This window comes from Miscanthus floridulus, unplaced genomic scaffold, assembly GCF_019320115.1.
Source record: "Miscanthus floridulus cultivar M001 unplaced genomic scaffold, ASM1932011v1 fs_343_1_2, whole genome shotgun sequence".
Lineage (NCBI taxonomy): Eukaryota > Viridiplantae > Streptophyta > Magnoliopsida > Poales > Poaceae > Miscanthus > Miscanthus floridulus.
The window spans coordinates 2,577-19,967 of NW_027096619.1; the positions used below are offsets into that span (position 1 = coordinate 2,577).

General features: G+C 43.1%; 1 protein-coding gene across 1 annotated transcript; it reads left to right on the forward strand.

Annotated features, from left to right (window-relative positions):
* The first annotated feature begins 11,451 nt into the window (after positions 1-11,451).
* On the forward strand, positions 11,452-16,964 carry LOC136531418 (potassium transporter 27-like). Its single transcript, XM_066524080.1, has 10 exons — positions 11,452-11,783; positions 11,910-12,132; positions 13,435-13,683; positions 13,807-13,857; positions 14,540-14,800; positions 14,907-14,959; positions 15,060-15,174; positions 15,267-15,521; positions 15,638-16,443; positions 16,574-16,964. The coding sequence occupies exons 1-10, from the start codon at positions 11,613-11,615 to the stop codon at positions 16,826-16,828; spliced, it is 2,439 nt and encodes an 812-aa protein (XP_066380177.1). The 5' UTR covers positions 11,452-11,612; the 3' UTR covers positions 16,829-16,964.
* Positions 16,965-17,391: the final 427 nt, after the last annotated feature.

Below are 17,391 nucleotides of genomic sequence, written 5' to 3' on the forward strand. Positions count from 1 at the left end.
TGAGCACAACATGCACCGGCTACAACATACTCGGCCTCGACAGTGGAAAGGGCTACACAATTTTGCTTTTTAGAACTTCAAGACACTAGGGATCGTCTAAGGAATTGACATGTCCCCGAAGTGCTTTTTTGATCTACATGGCAATCGGCGTAATCGAAATCTGAATACCCAAGTAGATCAAACTTAGAGCCCTTAGGATACCACAAATCAAGGTTAGGAGTGTGTACTAAATATCTCAAGATTCTCCTAACGGCCACCAAGTGACACTCTTTTGAGTTAGCTTGAAATCTAGCACACATGCACACACTAAGCCTAATATTAGGCCTAGATGCGCACAAATAAAGTAGAGAGCCGATCATGGAATGATATACCTTGGTATCCATGGCTTTCCCTTCAATGTTGAGATCAAGATGTCCATTGGTTGGCATGGGAGTTTGATCTAGATTGGGTGATGGCCATGCAAGATGAGCTCAACAATTTTGAAAGAAATCAAGTATGGACCTTGGTGGAGAGACCCAACACCAATATCATTGGCACCAAGTGGGTCTTCCACAACAAACAAGATGAGAATAGCGTGGTGACAAGAAACAAGGCAAGATTGGTTGCTCAAGGTTTCACTCAAGTAGAGGGCTTGGACTTTGAGAAAACATATGCACCAGTGGCAAGACTTGAAGCAATCCGAATGCTTCTAGCCTATGCCACTTATCACAATTTCAAGCTATATCAAATGGACATGAAGAGTGCATTCCTTAACGGCCCCATTCAAGAACTTGTCTATGTTGAGCAACCACCAGGTTTTGAAGCTCAACCTTAAGAGGATCCAAAGAGGAAACAAACAAGTAATATTGGCAAAAGTTTGCTAAATGTGAACAAGTTGTTACCCCCTTTCAAAGACTCCCAAGGATGTTGTCAATAGGATGATCATGTTGTATTGTTTGCCTTAGCCTTGGATGATCAATGGCCGCTTGTCCATCTTCTGGATCTTCATTATCTTCTTGCTCGAATCTGGGTTGTAGGTTCTGTCCTTGAATTGGAGTTGGACTTGCTGCTGCTGTCAGAGGGAGTGCGGCACTACCACTCTTATGTGCGGCACTACCACTCTGCTGATTTGTAGTAGGGGTTAGCTCCCCCTCAGCATCAGGTATGTTAGTAGAACTTTGTTCATCAGCAGCTTGAGGAACCCCACTTTAGTGACTTCATTTTCTTGTGGTCTTATATTACCAATAGTCAATTGCTTGATTGCTTCACATGGTGGATCCTCCTTTTCTACTACACTTGAATCAACTTGCTCCACTTGAGGAGCCATTAGATTCATCAAATGTCACGTCTACCGCTATTTCAACTCTCCTGGAGGTTTTATTGAAAACACGATAGACATGCTCATTTAATCCATAACCAAGAAAAAAATCTTCATCAAATTTAGGTGCAAACTTAGAGGTTTTGGGTTTCTTATTAAGTATAAAACACTTACACCCAAACACTCTAAAGTAGGACACCTTTGGTTTGTTACTGGTTAGAAGCTTATATGAAGTTTTCTTCAATTTCTTGTGTAGGTAGAGGCGGTTGATGGCATGGCAAGCGGTGTTGATGGCTTCGCACCAAAAGAGGTCTGGTGTCTTGTACTCATCTAGCATTGTTCTTGCCATGTCAATTAGTGTACGATTCTTCCTCTCTACTACACCATTTTGTTGAGGGGTGTATGGAGTTAAGAACTCATGCTTAATGCCTTCTTCATCAAGAAACTCCTTAACTTGGGTGTTCTTAAATTCGGTCTCATTGTCGCTTCTAATTTTCTTGATGGGGAGACCGAACTCCTTTTGAGCTCTTCTAACAAAAGTCTTCACTTTGTCTCTAACTTGACACTTATCAAACAAGAAAAATACCCAAGTAAAACGGGAATAATCATCAATAATAACATGACTATATTTGTTACCCCCGATACTTACGTAGGTGACTGGTCCAAAGAGATCCATGTGTATGAGCTCCAATGGTTGCGTCGTGGTCATGATGCTCTTTGGTGGGTGAGATATGCCAACTTGTTTTCTGGCTTGACAAGCGCTACATATCCTATCTTTCTCAAAGTAAACATTTATTAGCCCAATGATGTGTTTCATCCTTTTGAAGTTTGGCCAGGTTTCTCATCCCAACATGGGCTAGTCGGCGATGCCAAAGCCACCCCATGCTAGATTTTGCCACTAAATAAGTCTCAAGATTAGCTTTACTTTTGTTGAAATCAACTAGGTAAAGCTTGTTCTTTAAATGACCCATAAAGATAATAGAGGAATCCTCCCTTCTAAAGACTTCCACACCCTTATCCATAAAGAGACAATTAAAACCCATCTCACATAATTGAGAGACGGACAACAAATTATAACCTAACGAATCAACATGTAAAACATTTGAAATTGAATGCTCAAGGGTTATAGCAACTTTACCGAGACCAATCACATCCCCCTTAGAGTTGTCTACAAAGAGAATATTTTCATTTGAGTCCATCTTTGGGGTATATGATGAGAACATACTCCTTTCTCTGGTCATATAATTTGTACATCCACTATTAAGCACCCAACTTGACCCACCGAAGGAGTATGCCTGCAAAATAGATTTAGTTGCTTGATTTAGGTTCCTAATTTGACTTGGGGCCTTGCATGTTAGTCACAAGAAATTTAGGAACCCAAATAGAAGTATTCCTATATGTGTTGGCTTCCTTTTCAACATATTTGGCAACCACTTTTTCACTACTATTGTTCCTTAAAACAAAACACGAAGTCAAGCTTTGTCGAGGTGGTTGAAACTTTGGTTGGTAGGCATACTTGTTCATAGTGCCCCACACTGATTCCTTTGGCTTCTGCTGAACCTGTTTCTATTGGGATACCTTCTTCTTGGGCTTAGCTTGATCAGGAGCAGAATTGGTAGCGTTCCCATTTTTGTGGGGAGCGGCACAGCTGGCCTTCACTACTGCACTGTCACTCTAGATTGCGGCACTACCGCTGTCTATGCAGGCTAATCTTACCAACTCTTTCCTTCCTCTCAAACTTGACACACTCAGCCATTTATGATCTTTCTTCCATTTGTCTTGGCTCCTGTAGTGTGCCCAAGCCCATGCTTGATTGATGGGTGTCTCCCTTGCTTGAATTTAGGCACTTTTGAATCATTTGCCTTCTTGTCACTTACTTGAGCCTTAGCACTCAAAGCCCTTGCCAATGATCTCATTGAGTCTAGCAATTTCTTTTCTCATTGCATTCATGTTTGCAAGGTTAGTGGAATAATCATTCAAATCAATATTATTATATTCTCCACAACCTTGACTAGTGGAGGTAGTAGAGGCATCCTTTGCCTTAGAGGGATGTGAGTTACATCCCAAAGAATGTTATATTGCAGCTCAAGTTCTTTGTGCTTTTCATCTAAGTCACAACACTTTTTCTTGAGAGCAATATTTTTTTCTTTGTGATAGCAAGGTCCCCTTGTTCTTTGGCTAAAGCCTTGCACAAGGATTCCACCTTATTTCTCTCTAATGCAAGAGCTTCCTTGCTAGCAATGTAGAGATCCTCTTGTTGGATAAGAGTTTTCTCTCTAAATTCTAGCTCGGCTTGGACACTCTCTAAGTCCTCCATTAGTTTAGTGATGAATAGTTTGATCTTTCTATCTAAGTTCTTAGTTAATTTACCAATTTCTTCATCACTAGAGCTATCACTAATATCACTACTAGAGATATCACTAGGAGGTGGAGGTGGAGGAGCTTTGGTCTTGGATTTAGATTTTATCTTCTCACCTTTTGCCATAAGACAAATGTGAGAGGAGTAGTAGTCATTATCGGACATGTTGGTAAAGAGTCTTGGTGAAGAAGATGGCTCATGGATAGCAATGGTTGTAACTTTCTCATCTTCTCCACTTGAGCTTTCAATAGATGAATCCTATTCATGCCCAATGTGAGCTTCTCCCATGTTTTTCTTGCTCTTTCTCTAGTCGGCCTTGTCCTCCTCCTTCTCTTTCTTATACTTGTTCTCCTTGATCTCATGTGGGCACTTGGCAATAAAATGATCGGTGCTTCCACAATTGTAGCATGTCCTCTTCTTCTTGTTTGGAAACTTCCACTTTAGTACCTTGTACCCTTGCTTCTTTAACCCTTTGTGAAACCTCCTCATAAAGAGAGCAACACCATCCACTTTCTCATATTGGTCATCATCATGTTAACTCTTACTAGAGGATGAGGTGGTCTCTACTTTTTCTTGAACTTGCTTGATTGCTTTGGGATTGCTAATTGAAGCTTGCTTGTTTGTCTTGGATTTGCTAGTAGAGCCTTGATTGCTTAATTTGTTGGCCTTAAAAACTACATCCTTGTTAATCTTGATGCCTTCTAGCTTTGCTTGCAATTCTCCAAGCTTCTTTCTCTCATTTGCTTCTTCTATTTGCATGTCAAAGGTCAAGATCCTCCCAAGTACATCATTTGATGTAAAGTACTCAAACTTCTTCTTGTCTCTAATTAGAGTTACTACGGTCTCATTTCTTGGTGAATAAGCTTCCAACATAATCTTAACAACTTTGTGATCATCTAGCTCATCACAACCATAGCCTCTAATCTTGCCCACCATGGTCATCAACATATCAAACATCTCTTGTGGCCCTTCTCCATCCAAGATAACAAATCAGTTGAGCTTGGACATCAACAAATTAATTCTTGCTTTCCTCACTTTGTCAACCCCTTCATGTGCAAGATGCAAAGTATCTCAAATTTGCTTGGCAACATCCACACCAATCACTCTATTGTACTCATCACCATCCAAGGCACTAAGTAATACACTAGTAGCTTGACCGTTGAGCTAGATGATTCTCATTTCTTCCATGGTTGGATTCTTGGGATCAACAGGTGGATCAAATCCATTGCAAACAACCTCCCAAATGCCGAGATGAAGACCTATAAGATAGGCTTTCATCAAGTGCTTCCACTTGGCAAAGTTAGTCCCATCGAAATGAGGTAACTTGCCCACGGGCACATTGATGAAAGACTTGCGATCATGGTTAGTCATAGACATAGAAGAATAGTTAAAGGATACGGTGGCATATTTATTGTCGTCATTCTTCTTGCCCTTTCCTTTCTTGTCCTTCTTGCTATGCACTTGGTAGGACTCATCATCATCACCATCTTCGAAGCTGCTAGATAGCTCACTTGAAGATTCATTGGAGGCTTTTGCTTCTTGTTCCTTCTTCTTTCTAGCTTCTCTTCTTTTTCTTCTAGCTTCTCTCTTGAGTCTTCTTTCTTCTTTTCTTGCTTTCTTCTCTTCTAACCGTTGCTGCTCCATCTTCTTCTTCTCTCTTGCTTCTCTTTTCTCTTTTCTAGCTGCCCTTCTTCTTCTTCTTTCTTCTTCATTTTGAGCTTTTTTGACATCGGTTGCCTCTAGCTATGGGAGCATAGAGTTGCTTGCTATAGAGGCATTAAGCTCACTGTTGTCGGTGTCATGCAACCCAACGTCCTCCGGATCGATGTTGATGGGCTTCACAACACCGGATCCTCCCTCGGGCTCTATACCTGATGCGGTGAAGCACACACAAGGTAACCTACTCTGATACCACTTGTAGGATCTCTAATACGCCTAGAGGGGGGTGAATAGGCCTATAAAAATTTAACTCAAATCGAAGTCAAATTCACCCGTGGCACTGCCGCTCCAAACAGCAGCACTATCGCACCTGCAGGAGAGATTAGTTCACAATTCAAAATTTACCCAACGAAATTTAGATCGGGTAAATTTCTTAGCTTTCTATAGGGTAGTAGATCATAGATCGATAGCTGAAAGAGGTAGAAACACCACACACAAGTAGATCGGCCTCAAACTCTAGAAATTACCTCAACAACAACAAGAACATAAGTGTAGCAACACAAGCACAAGATGACACAAGAATTTGTCTCGTGGTTCAGCTCGTCACCAAGGCTTGCCTAAGTCCACGTTGTTGAGGTATACCACTAAGGTTTAGGGTTTTGCGACCCTACCTCGTTCTCAAGTCAAACCGAAGTCAAATTCACTCGCGGCACTGCCGCTCCAAACAGCGGCACTGCCACACCTGCAGGAGAGATTAGTTCAGAATTCAAAATCCACACAACAAAATTTAGATCGGGTAAATTTCTTAACTTCCTGCAGGGTAGTAGATCACAGATCGATAGCTAAAAGAGATGAAAACACCACACACAAGTAGATCGGCCTCAAACTCTAGAAATCACCTCAACAATAACAAGAACACAAGTGTAGCAACACAAGCACAAGATGACACGAGGATTTATCCTGTGGTTTAGCTCGCCACCAAAGCTTGCCTAAGTCCACATTGTTGAGGTATACCACTGAAGCTTAGGGTTTTGCGACCCTACCTCATTCTCAAGTCAAGAGAGTGAACTCTTGAGATGAGGGGATGATTTTACTTGCTGCAAGAGGTGGTTACAAACCTCCCGGGGCTGCCACATAAGTTGGCAAGCTCCACAGGCGACGCTCTAGTCAGCTAGGAGCCAAGCTCCAAGAGTAACAAATACAACCGCCGGCTAAAACGTGAACCAAGTGCTCTTTAGAATTTAGGAATCAATGGAGTTGCTCTCTAATCAAGTTTTAGAACCTTTTCCCACAAGGATTGATGGGGAAATCAATGGATTTGCTTGGAGGCTTTAGATCAACAATGGAGTGAGAGAGAGAGAGAGCTCCTGCTCTGTTTTGGACGTGCAAAAGTGAGGAAGAAGGGAGCTCGTTACCGTTGGGGGAGTAAAGAGAAGGTATATATACCTTCTAGCCCCCAACGGTCACTTAAATCGCAGATAGCCGTTGGGGAGGAATGGAAAAGGTATATATACCCCCAGCCCACAATGGACACCGCACCCAAGGGGTCGGGCGAGACGAATCCCACGGGCTCGAGATCGGACGAGACGGAGCCCGTGGCCTTGGGGTTGGGCGAACTGGAGCCCGCCACCAAGGGGTCGAGCGAGCCGGAGCCCGCGACCAAGGGATCGGGCGAGCCGAAGCCCGCGACCAAGGGGTCAGGCGAGCTGTTCTTCAAGTGTGGCAGTGCCGCACTACATAAGACAGCAGATGTAATAGTAAAGTGTAGACTATCTTGGCTGTGAATCTGAGGATGCATGTGGTTGTTTAAGCAGTTGGTAGCATATATTAGCTTAAGCATTGTGCCCCCTTTATAGTACGACTTTTCCTATACTCAAATTCAATATATAAAAGAATTTAAACCTCCTTTGAGTTTGAAGTCATATACATTTATAATTGGAGGCTCCTTCATCTCGTGTAGCATCCTCGAATATAAATTCCCTACTTGTCATCTCGATAAATCTCATTAGTTCTCTAATTGTGTGGTCATTATCACCAAAACTCATAATTAAGGCTTGATTGCACTTTCAGTAATGCAAATGGATCATATCACGGCGGTAATGGTTCCAGGTAAAGGCTCGTTTGGTCCAGCCGGAACATGGCCTGTTCTGCTCGGATTGATATGGCCTGGTTCGATGTCAAGTTGAACTATAAATGCGTGTTCAGTTAGATGCGTCCTGGAGTGAAAAATGGTTGGAATGGAGATTTGTTCATCCTTCCATGGCTCGGAACGGAGACTTGTCACCTACCCTCCAAAACCAAACCGCCTGCAACTAATTAGGTTGAGTGACACACCTGGAACCTTGAACGGTTCAAGAATAAGAACCGAACCAAACCAAACCAAACGAACCAGCCCTAATGGAAAATGTTGGTTTGTTTGTTTTCGTGACTGTGCAAAGGAGTGGGGTGACCGGATCGATTAGCGCTAGATGGCGAGCGGTATCTGCATTCCATAGTCCCGCAATGGTTCAGGGTGTTACCCATTACAGGCTAGTGGAACCACAAACGGGAAGAAGCCCAATCAGATTACGTCATGAATGAACTGATAACGGGCCACGGACCCCAAAACCAAACAGCAAGGGAGAGTGTATAGTACAAGGAATTCCAAATCTGATGTGTACGTATGGTCAGAAAGGTTCGTTACATTGACTGGCCCGTTTACTCGTCGACGCTCACTTACTGCACCAGTTGTGCATCGCCGCTCGCTTTTGACCACATGTCTTTGAAAGTCAACGATGTAGTCGTCTGCTCTTGCCTGCGTACGTACTTCTCCAAGACTTAGTGGGATTTACGAACTGGATGCCGTATATATGTATCAAGTCGTGATCTCTAGCGAATAACACTAATTAAAACAGCATAAGTACTAGGGCATAATAAAAAATTTTACTAATTAAACTGATACATAGAAGCAATCACAACCATTTTCTTCTACTAAAAAAAATCTGTCTTGTTTTCACATCGTAATTTTATCCTCCATCTATATACGACTTTCTTGTCATTTCTTATTTTTGGTTTCATATAGTAAACGATAAACATCTGAAACCCAATCTAACCTGTAGAGAAGGAATATTTAGCGGTAATGCTCAGGAAGAAAGAAGGGGACATTTTTTTGTTTTTTGTTCCACCCTTATGTATCCTTCTTTGCATTTTTTTTTCTAAAGCTTGTTCAACCTCATATCACCTAGAACAAGTCATGGACTTCTTCAATGAAAGAAAGTCTCATGGAAACATTTTCAACGAGATAAGAACTATACAAAATAGATTTCTTGATCTTTTTTTTTGGGAAAACTTTTTTATTCGCTGTTTGTTCTTTTATCCTAAAGATATTCAGAACGGGTGTATTATGAAATGTTCGTGGTCTAGCTTTGCGCCTACTCACCTTTTTTCAATATATTTTGAAACTACTGCAAGAAAATTTAGACATGCCTTGGACGAAGTCGAAACTGCCTTGAAATTCGACAGCACCTGAGAATTTCAACCTTATTTACCAGAACAACTTACCAAGCAATGACGTATATTACCTGTAGGTTTTAGAAAGTGACATTAGAATTGGACACAATTTGATTAGCCTTGTAGGCTCAGTTTTTGTAACTGTGTGATGTCACCTAAGAGTTTATATGCCTCTGCACGGTTATTAATACTAATGACACAAAGTGTTAGAAGTTTCTGGAAAAACTCAAAATCCAAGGTTAATGAAAACTCCTTATATGTATTTATTCTCTTTCATCTGCTCGGTCGAAATAGATAATTCTATATGTCTTTCTATCCTCCTTTATATTTTTTTCACATTTTTTCATCACACCTCCATGTATGTTTGAAATGTTATTAGTTGAAACCTTAGGCTACGATATGTGTTTAAGGGACTGTTCTCCTAAATAGCCATTTGTTAATCCGTTTAAACAGTAAACAATGACCATCTGTGTCATTTAGGCTCCAAACGGCGAATTAAACAGTTGGACCATTTAAACTGTTCAAAAACCATCTAAATTTTCTATACTGAATCAAGTTAAACACAATTAAATGAGCTAAACGGCCATTTAACTCACCATTTAGTTAATAGGAGGATTACAGCTACCGCATTGGCACCCAACTAATTAACTCTTAAGTATACGAGGTGAAATGAGATTTAATTTTCTTCCCAAAAAAATATTTAGTAGAATCGTTATTTTTTACATGTGTAAATATGTAGCATATTTTATTTTTACATACATAAATATGTATATTTTTGTGTTACTATACAAAACCATTTAGGTCGTTTGACTCCTTTTAAACACCATCTGAACGGCCTAAACGCTAAACAAGCACTACTACAAAAAAGACTTTGCGAGGTGGTGCCAAAACATTAACTGAGGCGGTCATAAAATCCAACCTCCTCAGAAAATGTCGGACGATTAATGGAGGTGGTCATTTTATTTACCGAGGCACCAAAAAATAACCTCCTCGCAAAATCGATTAACCGAGGCGGTCTTTTTATTTATGGAGGCGATAGGAAAATACCTGCCTCCTAAAATTGATTTACGGAGGCGGGCCTCCAAAAATGGATGCCATTTTTTGAGGTAGACCTCCTAAATGGCCCGCCTCGAAAAAGGACAAGGCCCAACAGGCCCAGGTGAGGCCCGATAGGCGCGTTCAAGTATAAAACCGTAACTTAGGGTTTCCTCTCCTCTTCCCTCTGACCAGCTCCCTCTCCTCTTCCCAACAGCGGCGCCTCTCCTCCCTCTCCCCAACAGCGCTACCGGTCTCCTCCCCCTCCCCGAGCGCGCCCCCTCCCTCTCCCTCACCCTCTCCTTCTCGGGTGCGGGCCTCCCTCTCCCTCTCGGGCGCGGGCGGCGTGGCCTCGCACGAGCGCGGGCGGTGCGGCCTCGCGCGGGTGCAAGCGGCGCGGCGTCCATCATGCGGAGCGGTGGCACGGCGCGGCGTCCGCCGCGGCGCCTGGATCTAGCCAAGAAGCAGGGCTACGATGAGGAGCAGCGGTCCCGCGTGGCTCCACCGAGGGCCCCGCGCGAACAGGTGCCCGAATTCGGCGGTGGTGCCCAGATTTGGCGAGTGGCTGCGGCAGCACGCAGATCCAGCGAGCTGCGGCGGTGGTGGCGCGTGGATGGGCTCGATGGGCTTGTCCATGAGTTTTCTTTTTCTGTTTTTTTATTTAATTTACCGAGGGGATATTTGAACCGCCTCGGGAAACAGTGATTTACTGTGACTTTTAGACTGAGGCGGCTGTGCCGCATTGGTTAATCGATTTTGCCCGCCTCCAAAAACATTTCTGTAGTATATATTAATTAGTAATAGTAAGTAACCTTGTAATTCAGAATATTAATAACTTCGATCAGATCTGCTGCATGCAGTTATATATTTTATTTGTCGCCTGGGCACTTATGCAAAACGAAGCAGTTTCCGCGTGCTCTCGCGTCTGAACCCGGTGACTCGAAGAAGCACTGCCATGCCCGTGCGTGTCACGATCGAGATCGCAAATGATGCAACTGTGGACGGACGCGCGCGATCGAACTGGGCAGGCCTCAACTGAGCTTTACGCTTCCGGCGACTTCGCAGGCTTCTACGCGGACAAAGCGACGTTAATGCCAAAATTAATTAAAAGCGCCTACCGCGACAGTTCACATTTTGACTGCGTATCTATTCCGTGGCGAGTACGTAAATTAAATATATGATCCCAACGATTCAAACACGACAGGAGATAAAAGCCGGCCGCTCTCGATGTGCGACACTGCATCCATGGACTGCCACAGGAATGCTGAAGAAGGTGAAGTAGCTACTCAGCCTGCTCGCTTGTTGGTTTCAGCCAGAGCTTATTAGACATGGTACAATATTTTTTTTTCTCACAACAAACCAGCACCAGCTGAACTTATCAACCCAGAACAGCGATCAGGCTGACTGACGAAAGTGGCGGCTATCGATGATGCATTCTGTGACGACCGGACAAACCCGAGGGTCTCGATCGAGTCCAACGACGATTTTTCTAAGATGCAACCAGCACGTGGACGAGAAGTAACGAAGCTACGTACTAGGTACCAGAGCCAGCAGCTCCTCAGGGGACAGAGCTTATAAAAGGGAGCCCAAGCTCTTGAGCTCGCCTAGAGCTCGGACGACGTACTTGTCACGTACTACAAGTGCTGCGGTACTAGCTATATAGTGCTAGTACATATCCTTGTGTACGTAGCAGCACAGCTCCGATCCTGTGTGATTCCACCTCATATAGAGAGCAGCAGCAGAGACGATCGAACTATCTATCAGCTGGTATGTATGGCGGCCCAACAAGCAGCTGACAGCAGAGGAAGTAGGGAAGAGATCGTCATCGTGGACCTCGAGAGCGATGAGGCCGCCGTCGACGTCGACGTGCCGGCGACCATGCAGCGGCAGGATTCCCTGTACATGGCCGCAACAAGAGCCGCCGACGCGAACCACCACGGACAGGTTGTTCAATATATACCTAGCTAGCTAGTAGCTTGTTTGTTAAGTTGTCAGGACGTTCGACATATGAAAATTTGAATACGTACACCACGTACTGATCGATGAACTTGTGCGCGTAACAAAACACAGGATAGCTGGGCCAAGACGCTGCGGCTGGCGTTCCAGTGCGTGGGGATCCTGTACGGCGACATTGGCACGTCGCCGCTGTTCGTGTACTCGAGCACGTTCCGGGACGGCGTCGCCCACCCGGACGACCTGCTCGGGGCGCTCTCCCTCATCATCTACAGCTTCCTGCTCTTCACCGTCATCAAGTACGTCTACATCGCCCTGCGAGCCAACGACGACGGTGATGGTACGTTACGTCAGCAACTAACCAAAAACTTCCTCCTTGCTTCATGCTGTCATGCAGTACAGTACTGTGGTACATACTAGTCCAATGCGAGACTAAGGGGGTGTTTGGTCGCCCCTTCTAAATTTTAGTCGTTGTCCCATCGAATGTTTAGACACATGCATGTTGTATTAAATATATACTAATTATGAAACTAATTGCATAGTTTACGACTAATTTACGAGATGAATCTTTTAAGCCTAATCAGTTCATGATTTGACAACGTTTAGCTACAGTAAACATGTGCTGATGATTGATTAATTAGGCTTTAAAATTTTGTCTCGTGGAGTACTCACGGATTATGTAATTTGTTTTTTTATTAGTATCCAAATATTCCATGCAACATCCTTCCAACACACCTCCTAAATTTTAATCACCGGATCCTAACACTCCCTAACTCGGCAGATATGCACCATAATTCATATCAAGTCACGTCAAAGATATGCAGTAGTAGTTGATAGTACAAGCTAGCTAGCTACTAGGTGTTATCTGAGACTGAGATGGGTGCAATTATCTGAGTGAGTTGGACTTCCTGGACCAACTTATGAGGCTCCAATAACCATTTAACAGCTAGGTGACAGAAATGTCATGCTCTTTTAGTCTTTTCCCTTCATTGACCGTTGCTTAGACTATCTCTAACAACCTACCCATAATGATACCTAAACCCAAAATGCGTGCTTCACCTTACTTTAGTGTAAAAAAATACCCTCCAACAGGATAGACATACCAAGGACGCAAAATGCGTGCGAGGCGAGGCGCAACCCAAATATACGTCACATGCTTCGGCCAATGGGTCACGCGCTGTCGACTGATTGTTGGTGCTCTGCAGTTCGTGTGAGAAGGAGAGTGCATGTGGGGCCGCGCTTGCATGCATCTGGGCGCCGCTCGTACGCTCCGTTTGCTCCTGTCCATTCGTTGCTGAGAGAAAGGGAGACCAGACCCATGGGAACCACGCCCTGCATGCATTGTTGAGAGTGAGAGAAAGCTGTTAGTGCATCTTTTTGCATTTCCGGTTGGAAAACAACAAAAATAGGTACGTGATCTTTTTCCACGGTGCGACGCATTCTAGCCAATGAGTCTCCTGTTTAGGTCATTATTGTTGGAGATAGTCTTAGCCCATACACGTCCAATCCAAAGACTTTGGCTGTAAGATGTGATAGCAGAAGACTGCAAACAGTCAGTAGATGCCGTAAGAAAAGTCGTAAAACAAACAAACAAATTAATCCCCATCCCCAAGCAAACTGATGATTCCTTCTTCTGCTCCAGGTGGAACTTTCGCGCTCTACACACTGATTTCTCGCCACGCCAAGGTAAGCCTGATCCCGAACCAGCAGGTTGAAGACGAGCTCGTCTCCAAGTACAACCGCGACAAACCACCGGCGACGCTCCAAAGAGCGGAGTGGATGAAGGAGCTGCTCGAGACCAACAAGACTGTAAAGATTTCGCTCTTCCTCATCACCATGCTCGCCACCGCCATGGTTATCAGCGACGCTATTCTGACTCCTGCAATTTCAGGTAAAAAAAAAACTTATCTTGAGTACATTATCTGGATTACAGTATATTTCCAAGCAAGTAATATCAAGTACAATATGCATAATCTAACATGGTTCCGTTTTCCTCTTGTGTGAAAATGTGCAGTTCTCTCTGCTGTTGGCGGTCTAAAAGAAAAGGCATCTTTTCTTACAACAGGTATGAGGAAAACCACTCAAAAGTTGTTCTAGATTCTCTTTTTTTGCCAACTCAGACATGTATTTCATAAAGTTATTCTAGATTCACTTTCATGTAAGAAATCCTTGAAGTAAGTAGGAACAGAATATTGTGGCAGCAGAAAATTTGAGGTCCTACGTTTATTCTACACGCTTGACTGTTTATGATTATGACATCTGTATCAGCTAATAAACTGAAGACTTGCAATAGACTGTCGTTGTTACCAATTAATAGTCCAGACAATAATCTATAGGGATGTTGCCTCATTACCATCCAATCTGCATGAATAGTCTCCACATATATGTAATGTAATGTACGAATGACTCTGCATCACAAGTATATACAGTGCACCTAAAATGACTCCACGCCTCTGTTATTGACTTCCAAACCTGCCGGCCATCTTTGGAACTGAAGACATGGAGTGAACTGTCGCCGTTAGCAATTAATATGTGCCCCAGTATAAGAAGTATATGTGGCTGTGACACCAGTAGCCTCCGTTAGTGACATCTAATTCAATAAAATGCACAGGATTCATTGTCTGTTTTAACTGCACACAACCGACTACATATGAATGAACTTATACTTCGAAGAAAATATGACACAGTTCTTCTAGTACATATGAATGAGGTGCATGCACGACAATGACATGTGATATTTTACACAGATGAGATAGTCTGGATCACCGTGGGAATTTTGGTGGTGCTGTTCGCAATCCAGAGGTTCGGGACAGACAAAGTCGGTTACTTGTTTGCGCCGATCATCCTCCTCTGGCTGCTCCTCATTGCAGGCGTTGGGTTATACAACCTGATAAAGTATGATACCGGTGCTCTCAGGGCATTCAATATGAAATACATCATCGACTATTTTAGAAGGAACAAGAAAAAAGGATGGGTCTCCCTTGGAGGCATACTCCTTTGTTTCACAGGTACCATTTATGTATCAAGAAAATAGTGGCCTATTGTGCTAGAATCAGGAGTCTGCACAGCATGACACTGAATGCATACTGAGGAAATATTCTGCAAATATCGCAGGCACAGAAGCTCTTTTTGCTGATCTAGGATACTTCAGCATCAAATCAATCCAGGTATGTGTATCATTTAATATTTACTAAAGAACAAAAGATCATTAATTTATCATACCACTAAAAAATCCATAAGACTAATATTCTCTTTCATCTGCTTCAGCTAAGCTTTGGCTTCGGTTTAGTCCCGTCAGTACTGCTTGCTTACATTGGGCAAGCAGCATATTTGAGAGTACACCCGGAGGATGTGGCTAACACTTTCTACAGATCAACTCCAAGTAAGTATAGAATCCAACACTTGGTATCTCACTGGTACATATGGACATCTGAATTCTTTACAAGATGTTTATATATATCCACTTGGATGCAGTCTCGTTGTTCTGGCCAACATTCATTCTTGCACTAGCAGCATCGATCATTGGAAGTCAAGCCATGATCTCCTGCGCCTTTGCAACAATTTCACATTCCCAAACACTTGGTTGCTTTCCAAGGGTAAAGATACTGCACACCTCAAGGCAATACTCAGGCCAATTGTATATCCCTGAAGTCAACTACTTGCTGTGCTTGGGTGCTTGCCTTGTCACAATTGGCTTCAGGACAACCGTCATCATTGGGGAAGCTCATGGTAAGATGCTATGAATTTATAATTCTAGTCACATTTGTATTTCAATAACTCTGCTCAAATGTGCCTATCTGCAAATCTAAAAAATGTGACTTTGTCTCTTCCTTCCTTCCATGTAGGTATATGTGTTGTTCTTGTGATGATCGTCACAACCCTATTGTTGACAATCGTGATGCTCCTAGTATGGAAGATCAGTATCTGGTGGATTGTTGCGTTCTTTGTTGTTTTTATGTCATCTGAGTCAATTTATCTATCTGCTATCCTAAATCGATTTGCACATGGGGCATATGTGCCTGTGGCAATGTCAGCATTCCTGATGGTGGTGATGATTGTATGGCATTATGTGCATGTGAAGAAATACAACTTTGAGCTCGAGCACTCTGTGCCCCGTGACAAAGTGAAAGAACTCCTTGAGCGCCGTGACATACAGAGAGTACCAGGGATTGGCCTCTTCTATACTGAGTTGGTTCAAGGCATACCCCCAGTGTTCCGTCATCTCATCGAGAAGATCCCTTCCATCCATTCAGTGCTCATTTTCGTCTCAATGAAGCACTTGCCAATTCCATCTGTCGACATGTCAGAGCGCTTTCTCTTTAGACAGGTAGACAGAGAATACTATAAGATATTCCAATGTGTGGCACGGTATGGGTACCGAGACCCCTTTGAGGAGGCCAAGGACTTTGTTGATAAACTTGTAGAGCATCTCCAGTACTACATCCGGGATGTCAACCTCTATGGTGTGGGTTGTGAGCCGATGATGAAGCAGTCCTCTAGCTACCGCAGTTCTCGCGCTGAGAGCTTTAGCAGCCATGAAAAACCCAAAGTAAAGGCGGTCTATGTTGAGGAGATGCTCACACCAGCAGAGTCGTTCTCAGAGCACGCAAGGCAAGCTAGTGGAAAGAGCAAGCGTTTTGCACAATTTCAGGTGACTAATCTATTGCATTATCCTCATATAAACATAAAGACACCTACATTCTGTAATGACTTGGTTTTATCAGTATCCGTTAATTTTCTGTTTGAATGGTGGTACTGATGCTTGTTCAACTTTGTGTCAGGGAGACAAAATGAATATAGTAGAGATGCTGAAGATTCAGCAGGAGCAACAGGCTGTCCTTGAAGAGATGAGTAAAGGTGTGGTGTACATATTTGGAGAGAGTGAGGTGGTGGCAACACCCCATTCCTCACTCATTAAGAAGATAGCTGTCAACTACATATACTCTTTTCTTAGAAAGAACTCGAGAAATGGTGAGAAGATGCTCTCAATACCCCGCCGCCAGATCCTAAAGGTCGGAATCTCATATGAAATCTAAGGAATGTGGATGAAGAACAGGATATCTGATTGCACACACAACTTTGATGCCAAAAAAAGGACTCTGTATTCATTTATTTCATGGAGATTAATGTGCTTGATTTACTACAGCAATGATGGATACAGAACTTTAGTTTTATGCATAAGTGTTTCGCTGATATATTAATCATGGATATTAAGTTACTAACCAAAAAGAAGGGGGTCGGAGAAGCAAACCGATTATGGCATCACAGAACTCAAAAGACAACCTAACTTACAAGGTGAGGACCATCCTAAGAATTCTAGATATTGATAACAAGAGATCTCGAGCGCCATCACTTAGTTAGAATGCTGCAATCTGTCTCGAACCCATAAGTCTACTCCCAACCAAGAACCACAAAACAAATCCTCTCTCAAAGGGAAGGCCGCAAGCTTTTCATGTTCTTGCACCCAAGAAAAAAGCTTTCAAGAGATATGGTCCTGTTTGTAGATCAAGCATAAAGACCTCTTCTCACTAAAGCCTTGGAAAAAAATTACCCATGTATCCAAGCTGTGGCCTGTTGTGTTGAACAAATAGGTTCTAAT

Bases quoted from the DNA above. Each gene is read 5' to 3' on its own strand.
- LOC136531418 (XM_066524080.1), top strand. From the start codon at position 11,613: ATGGCGGCCCAACAAGCAGCTGACAGCAGAGGAAGTAGGGAAGAGATC. The intron at 14,801-14,906 runs GTACCATTTATG...CAAATATCGCAG, and splicing joins CATACTCCTTTGTTTCACAG to GCACAGAAGCTCTTTTTGCT. The intron at 15,522-15,637 runs GTAAGATGCTAT...CCTTCCATGTAG, and splicing joins CATCATTGGGGAAGCTCATG to GTATATGTGTTGTTCTTGTG.